This window comes from Pinus tabuliformis, chromosome J, assembly GCF_031772625.1.
Source record: "Pinus tabuliformis cultivar Carrire ecotype Pingquan chromosome J, CPIR1, whole genome shotgun sequence".
Taxonomy (NCBI): domain Eukaryota; kingdom Viridiplantae; phylum Streptophyta; class Pinopsida; order Pinales; family Pinaceae; genus Pinus; species Pinus tabuliformis.
The window spans coordinates 1,056,374,775-1,056,383,522 of record NC_142295.1 but is presented as its reverse complement, the minus strand read 5'-3'; the positions used below and the strand labels follow the sequence as shown (position 1 = coordinate 1,056,383,522).

At 27.8% G+C, this 8,748-nt stretch overlaps 1 protein-coding gene across 1 annotated transcript; it reads left to right on the top strand.

The window, feature by feature from the left end:
- The first annotated feature begins 5,381 nt into the window (after window positions 1-5,381).
- LOC149230589 (metallothionein-like protein EMB30) lies at window positions 5,382-6,047 on the top strand. Its single transcript, XM_089376104.1, has 3 exons — window positions 5,382-5,538; window positions 5,692-5,742; window positions 5,833-6,047. Exons 1-3 carry the CDS (start codon window positions 5,489-5,491, stop codon window positions 5,912-5,914), a joined length of 183 nt encoding a protein of 60 aa, XP_089232230.1. The 5' UTR covers window positions 5,382-5,488; the 3' UTR covers window positions 5,915-6,047.
- The last annotated feature ends 2,701 nt before the right edge of the window (window positions 6,048-8,748 follow it).

Below are 8,748 nucleotides of genomic sequence, written 5' to 3'. Positions count from 1 at the left end.
CTCAAGATCAAAGGAAATATTCATTATCATATTCTCACGATTGAAGCAAGGTTTTCGCAATTTAAAACATGGTAATGACTAGGTATATTATGTATAAAAGAAGTTAAACAACATGGAATCCAAGAGGTTTCCTAAAGTTGTTTCTAACTCTACCCAAAACCCTCACCTTTGGTTAAAGTGGGGATGTCATAACGATGTTCAATCTTGGCTAGAAAATTGGAGATAAAGGAGAAGATCATTTTGCATAATAAGGAGAACATTAAAAATATTATTAAGTAGGAGATCATTTTGCATAATAATGAGAACATTAAAAATATTATTACTTCAAAATTCAAGGATAAATTGTGAGGTGATAAAGAGAGAAGAAGAAAGGAAACTAAGATATTATAAAGAGGTGAATAACTCCAATTTCCAAAGTAAAAAATATATATATGTCTTGAGTAATGTTAAGAAGAAAATGGACAATGCTAAAATAAGAACAAATTCTTATGAACTTCACAGTGAAATGGGGGAATGGTTAATTCCTGAAACACTACGGGATGAAAAGGTTTGTCACCTATGCAAAACTAAGAGAGTTGAAGATGAAAAACACTCTTTAAATTATCCATCTTATACTCGCATTCAATCTAATTTCCAAAATATTTGTCATACTACCAACCTTTCCCAAAAACTAAAATAAAATGCTAGAATTTTGAGTAATATTTTAGAACATAAAAATAAAATGCTAAAGAATTCTGAGTAATCTTTGAGTTTCTCAAAATTCTCAAAATTTAATAGACCATATTAACCTTAATAAACATTGATGGTCATCATCATAAACTAATTTTTATTTAATATATCTGAATCCTATTCTATTTAATATATTTAGGATTCAAAAATCACAACATAAGGAGAGTATTAAATATTTAAAATTTTATATCTACATATTTAAAAGTTGGTTTATAGAAACTCTCTTTTCGGATAAAATATTGGAAAGATTGTTTTTTTACTAGTATTTTTATTAGTAAATTATTTACTCGAAAGTAATGTTTATAGATTATTTTTCCATTATTATATATTAAAATTTTTAAAATAAATAAAAAGATATACATTTTTAATATTGGATATTTCATAACTTTTATTTTATTAATAATCACAATGACAATTAATGTATATTAGGATAAATATGGTTTATTGTATGATATTATTTAAAAGTTTTTTAGAATTTAAATTTCAGTTGAATATATAATATGGACAATTTAGAATAATTTTCATTTTCAATCTTCTTAATATTACAAAGATAATACACTCTTTTATGCTAAAAGGTCTTGGGAATTGACTTAAAAAAACACTAAGTTAAATTAAAAAGTTGAAAACTAAAATTCCTTTTGTTATATTAAATTAAAAAAAAAAAATTAGAAAAAACATTAAAATTTAGATATTGAATGCATATTTATTTCTTTATTTGGTATTTAGAGAAATGGACAACTAAGCTTTTATTATTTTAAATTTTATTCAAATTAAATAAAAAATATATATTTTAAATTAAAATTTCAATATTGAACACATATTTATTTATTTATTTGATATTTAGAAAGATCTAACCACTGCTATAATAAACTCTAAATAAACCTATATACGTGCTATAATAAACTCTAATAAACTCTAAATGAACCTATATACGTTATAACCACTACCATAATAAACTCTAAGGGAACCTATATACACCTCATGATACACTAAATTAATCTTTAAAAAAAAAAAATCTCAAACCACATACTTTATATCATAACCATCACCAATCAAACACAATCTTAAAAATACTTAATTATTAAAATATACTATTGAAAATTTTAATTAAAAACTAAAATCTTATCATGCTATTCTGAATTTTTAGAACTTTCAAAACAATTTTGAATTTCATCACGCTTCTACGACATCTAACATTGCGGCGAAGGTGCCCACCATCATTCGCCATTACATTACTAGCGTAGCTGAACTCGAATCCTCTTCAAACGATGACTTTGTTTTGATATAACTAGAAAGAGATATGAAGAGGCTTGGAATGTCTCTTTCTAATCATAAGAACTACTAGATAAATAAGTCCCATTATATTTATTTTAATAACATTAAAATAATTAGTTAATCGGGAGATTTTAAATTTAGGTTGGATTATTTTTCCAATTAATAAAGTAACTAACATTTTAGAAATTTTAACGTGTTTACCTATAAAAAAAAGACTTGTCATTTAGTTACCGTGCTAAGAATGGTGAAGGTGATAGAAATGATAAGAATGGTAGAAATAATAGACTTTTAAATCTTTAAGATTGGTAGATTTAAAATAATAGATATGTATTAGTATGGATTTATTTTAATTATGAGTTTAATATAAATTAAGATGGATCAAAGTGAAAAAACAATGTGTAATTTTTTATTGTTTAAATTATATTTTTAAATGTTATAGAGATTACATAATATTTGTATTGAATCATTTATCAACATATTTTTATTAATAATATATTTTTAAGTATACCAATATGAATACATATTAAATTATTTTATTCATAAATATTTTATTCTATACAACATTAAAAAAAATCTTCTTCTTTTTTTTTCTATATAGATATATATTTGGTTGATATCAAGTCTTAAACATCATACTCACACACAATTGTTTTTGTACTTCTAATTATTTTACATGAAATTATATTAGGTCATATGGAAAACTAATTGAATATGCATAGCATTTTTTTTTTTTATTATAGTTGACATTACTTTTCTATTTAGAGAATATTTCATCTTTATTTTAAGAGGGACAAATATAGTTATATGTTACCTTCACATTGGGTATTGGGTTGTAGAATGAGGCTCTCGGATCAATTATATATATATATATATATATATATATATATATATATATATATATATATATATATATAAGAGTAGGTTTAATGATTATGAGGATGTGTGTTTTAAGAGGTCATATTATTTTTTTGGATTTTAATAGCTATATTAGTTAAATATTTATCAAACTTTCTGAATCGCAAACCCTTTTTTTTATTGCAAATTTTGAATGAATCAAATTTAAGTGCAAACCTTTTTTAATTGTAAAATTTGAAAGAATTTGATTCTTGAAAAAATTTAGATTAAGATGGATTTATGCTAGTTATATCTCAAATATACATAAAAACATTTACCCCAAGGTATATCTCACATTGCCAAAAAAAAATCATAAAAAATAAATAAATTGTAACTTTATTTTTAATTAATAATAATAATTATCATCAAATAATAAAAGGAAATAATATATGAAATAAATATATACATATTTTAAAAACATGTAACAAGATTCTTTGTCATGGAGGTTTACGTCACTTTATCACAGAGATTCTTTACTTGTGAGTAGGCTTTGTTACAATAATATGGCTTACCAATACCATGTGCCCAAAAACCCATAACTCATATTTCTATGTTACATGTTCATATTATATTTTTTTAATTATTCCCATAGATGTGTCTATTTTGGAATAAAACTAGGGATGTCTATTTTGGAAAAGGGCTTCTAGAATATTAATTTTACTATCCATAATTATATGGTGGATGGTAGGGATTTAACCTTCATGGAATATTCTACAATATTCTTAATAGTATGAGCAAAACAAAGGTTGAAATTTATCTCCGATGTAGTTATCACATCTCTTTGTTTCCATTTTAATTAAATTTATTAATTAAAAAAATAGGATAAGAACAAGTGTCATATAAAATGAGTTTTGGTTTTTTGAACATACGATATTGATAAGCCATAATTTTGACCATAATATTATAACAAATCTTATTTACATATTAAAAATCTTCAACCTCAGATTAAAGTAAATCATTAATACATAATTATTATAAAAAAATATATATTATTTAAATTAATCCACTATAATCACTAAAATTTCGATTAAACCAAACTTTTAGATTTTGGTAGGTCAATAAAAAAATATATATATATATTAATAATTTAAGTCCGTCGTATCTGGACTTGAACTTGAAAAATCTTGAATAATGAAAAGTATTTTTCAATCATACGTCACTATCAAAACACTGTTAATAAAATAAAATAAAAACTCAACATTTTTATAATCATTATCAAAATTATCTCCGACAAAATTATAAATTACTAATCATATTAACATTAATTTTGATTATAATATAAATTATTAATCACATTTAACATTAATTTTAATTTTAATTTATTTTTTTATTTAAAAAAACAAAATACTAAATAATAATAATAACAACTTAATTTATTAATTCTCCGAATCATTACCATGGGACATGTCATTACCTTTACCCAAAAGAAACAAAGGTCAATTTGCTTGGGAACTTTAAAAAAGCTAAAGTCGTTATTATTATTATTTTAAGGAGTTGTTTTTGTGTAATTTTTTTTATGAAATTTTGATTGTATAATTTAAATTAATTTTTTAATTATATATGGAATTAATATTTTATAAAAAATTTATAACACTTTGACTATATAGAAATTACTTAGTAGCTTTGTGATTTCAATAAATTTTAAATAAATTAAATTAAAAAAATACCAAAAAACCTTCCAAAAATCACACGAAAAACAACTAATTATTTTAACAAAATGCCACTTTGTAATAACAGTCAGTTCGAAACTCGAAAACTCTAAACAGATGTAACACAGTCAGTTACAGCATCTTGGACTCTGACGTACGGCGAACTAAATGTACCCTGAAAATCAAAAGTTATGTTAGGTTTTCGAGTCCATTATTAGATTTGTATAGGACGGAGAAGCGCGCCGTGAAAATAAATGTACCCTGGAAATCAAAAGTTATGTTTATATTAGATTTGTATAGGACGGAGAAGCGCGCCATGAAAATCAATGGTGGTAATCATCTGAATAATAATAATAATAAGAATTAAGGTTAGATTCCTCTCATTTCCCTATGGTGTTTATATTAGATTTGTATAGGACGGAGAAGCGCGCCGTGAAAATAAATGTACCCTGGAAATCAAAAGTTATGTTTATATTAGATTTGTATAGGACGGAGAAGCGCGCCATTAAAACCAATGGTGGTAATCATCTCAATAATAATAATAATGTTAGATTCCTCTCATTTCCAATAAAATCAATGCTGGTAATAATCTCAATGATAATAATAATGTTAGATTCCTCTCATTTCCAATAGATCCAATCAACGTGCTGAAAATGACGTGCCGATCATCGGCTTTATTGAGTTCAGAAGATGCCTTACCCTTCGCTTTCCCAAAGTTAGACTTCAATACGCCCGTCGGATCTGCAAGATCGGACGGCTGCGACTTCCCGCAGACTTCATCACTGTCGAGGAGGGTCCTTGGCCCGCTTCCCCAGGCTCCCGGGCTGTGCTTGCCCTCTATATATTTGTGAGCGAGCAGAGTTTGAGAAGATAAGCGGGCACTTGAGAAGTTACAAGTGAAGGAATTGGTTTTTATTTTTCTGATCATTGTTGTTGCGAACATGTCGAGCGACTGCGCAAACTGTGACTGCGCTGACAAGAGCCACTGCACGTATGTTCTCTACTCCTCTCTTTACAGTTCTTTTCTTAATCTCAATTTCTATCAATCTCTCTTCCTTTCCCTTTTCAAATTTCGTGTGTTGTTCACGAGTTCGAATCTAGCTACGTCTGAACTCGTTCGATTTTGGGTTGTTTTGTTTCACAGTAAAAAGGGCTTCCTGATGGACGGTATTGTGGAGACCAGTTATGAAATGGGGTATTGCGTTATATATAGTTGTCATAACTTTCATTTCTATGGTTTCAGAATGATATGATATTTGAAATTATTTGGTTTTGGTGTAAACAGGCATGTTGCAGATGTATCTGTGGAGAACGACTGCAAGTGCGGCCCCAACTGCCAGTGCGGCTCTTGCAGCTGCCACAGTTGATTCAATAGAATCTCTTAAATAGCGGTCGTCTCTCCAATTGGTGTGTGTATGTTCCATCAGACATGATGGATGGTTGTGTACTGTCATAGATGTTACAGTACCGGGAATTCTAAATAAAGACTTAGTTTACATAGATTTGGGGTTTTCAGTGTGGCTTGTATTGTTCATGGTATGGCAATTATTATGCTACTCACCTTAAGTTATCTCTTGTTTTCTTTTTCAAAAATGTTATATAGGAGTATTTGGAGTATGTATATCTTATAAGGGCTTCTAACATTTATAAATTTGTTAATATTTTTGTTTTTAAATTAAAGTACATTTACATGAAATTGCATTATTAATCTTAAGATAATTTAGTAGCAATGTCAATACGCCTAGGATTTTTAACTTCAGATATCTTTGATGTCTTTAAAAAAAGGTTTTGAGATAAATTTGCATAAAAATGTTTTAAATCAATTTTCATATGTTATGTTATATGGGCTTGTGTTACCTTTAATTTTGTTTTTGTTTTTTCTCAATTAATTGGGCTTGTGTTACCTTTAATTTTGTTTTTGTTTTTTCTCAATTAATTATGAAATATTGTGGTTGAGGTAAAGGTAATAAATTAAATTCAATAACAATCGACATAATATTGTTAAGCAATGTAAATTTTTTTTTTAAATTTTTTGGCATAAGAACTTGAATAACAAAAAAAATAACATTAAATAATAGTATTAATATGTGAATCAATTTTAGCCAAAATAATTTCATAACCATTATCAATATGGAAAGACCCATCAACATCATTGAAAGTGTCATAGTGTCCCTTGGTAAACAACTCATCTTGAAATTATGCACACAATATGTAATATTTGGTGGATTGTATGTGTTTTTCATAAGAAATGAGATAAGCATCATTTAGGAATAAGGTTGTTCTTGATGCTCATGGTCTTGGTTAGATCTCTAAATGTATTCTTGGTGCACAACTTAGTCATGGTGCCCACTTCATCCTTGGAGGCAATTGATAACCAAGAGAGGTCTAATCTCGTTATTTGAGGATTTCCATGGCACTTGATAATGAACCTATGAATATCAATGCAACTTTTTGGTAAGCCATGCACATGAAAATCGCTTATGTGGACCCTCAATCAAGATTTTACCTTGATCATGTTTTCAACCCTTAATCAACTTTTAGAACCTTAATCGAGGGCTTAAAACATCAAACAATACTTTTATAAAAACAATTATATATTTGAAAAATACCTTGATCAAGGGTTTTTATAATACCATAGTTGAGAGCTTTCAAGGCATTTAAAAAAAATATGATTGAGAATTAGACCTCAATCGCTTGAAAATTAATAATCCTTCCCCATTTTTGTAAGTTTTTATGGAACTTCAACTTTTCAATGGGTGAAACACTTTCGTCTCTTCCATGGAATGTGGTGGACTTGATCCATATACATTCATCATTGAATTCTCTATTCAATGACAAACATTTTTCATTTTTCTCATTTTAAAACTTATACAAAGCATTTTATCTTGAGTAGTCAAAGCTCCCAATGCAAAAAATATATCTCTTTTTTTTGTAAGTTTAGCATTGGTGAGGCTACATCATGGTCATATCCAAGAATAACACCTGCATAGGGAAAACAATTTAACAAGTGAATTAACATCTAAGAGTGCCTTAATAGCACACCCGATCACCGTCTATCCAAGACCCTCTAGACATCAAAAATGTATCTTTGAAACTACCCAACTAAAATATTAAAAAATATGTGTACACTCTCTAGAAGTTTTTTTTTCAAAAGAGGAGTGTTCTTGGTTTTACATTTTAGGTAAAAGGTGAAGACAATTTTTGGAACAAAAATCTCTTTTTATTTTTTTCAATTCAAAAAACTAATAAAAAATACATTTTCCAAAAAAAAATTAAGAAATGCCAGGCATTACCTCTTCATTCACATATATGAGTTTCACGGTTTCAATTAAAAAAAAATGTGAAACATCAAATTTTGATTGCCACATTTCACTAAAAAGTGGTTCATATATTTAAGGATTCACCCTTTAGCCTGAGAAGAAATTTTTATGGCTAGAGACTCTTTATTCCCTCCCTCAACTATGGAACAAACCTAAGATTCATCTATGATGCCTAATACTAAATAATGTCACCCATATTCAACTTAGATATGCAATACCCCTTACTAAATAATGTCACCCATATTCAACTTAGATATGCAATACCCCTTAGAGAGGGTTTGTGTCTTTTCTTATTGGTGTTTTTTATGGTGCTTATGTTTGAGAAGGTTCAATTAGGGATTCATTTCATTATTTACCACTTGACCATGTTTATTCATTGACATACATTTCTGATGCCCAAAAAAAAAACCATGTTACATGTATGCTACTAAGAGATCAAAGAACTCCTACAAAGTTCATGTTTGTTCATTTGAGTATTTTTTCAACGCTCCTAATCATGAAAAGGTTCAATAAATTTAAACATAACTATTTTCAATATTTGATGATGATACAGACCCAAAAACCACCCATGCCCTCATGTAGTGGCTATTTAGGGAATGGGGTTGTTATTTCCCTTCTTTGACCAATATCAAGGCCCTTAGTATTTTTTCTATACCACATATATGGTGACAGTCTCAATACCCAACCATAACGCATAAACATTTTAGTGCCACCCATATCGAACTCTTAGGGAAAAGACCCCTTAGTGAGGTCTTGTGTCACTATGTGTAGGGTATGTTCATAATACTTAAGCTCCATATGGTTCAGTTAAGGGTTAAGGCTTGAGTTTACCCCTTTACCATGTTCAGAATTCCAAACCCATTTCCATTGCATACAACCTA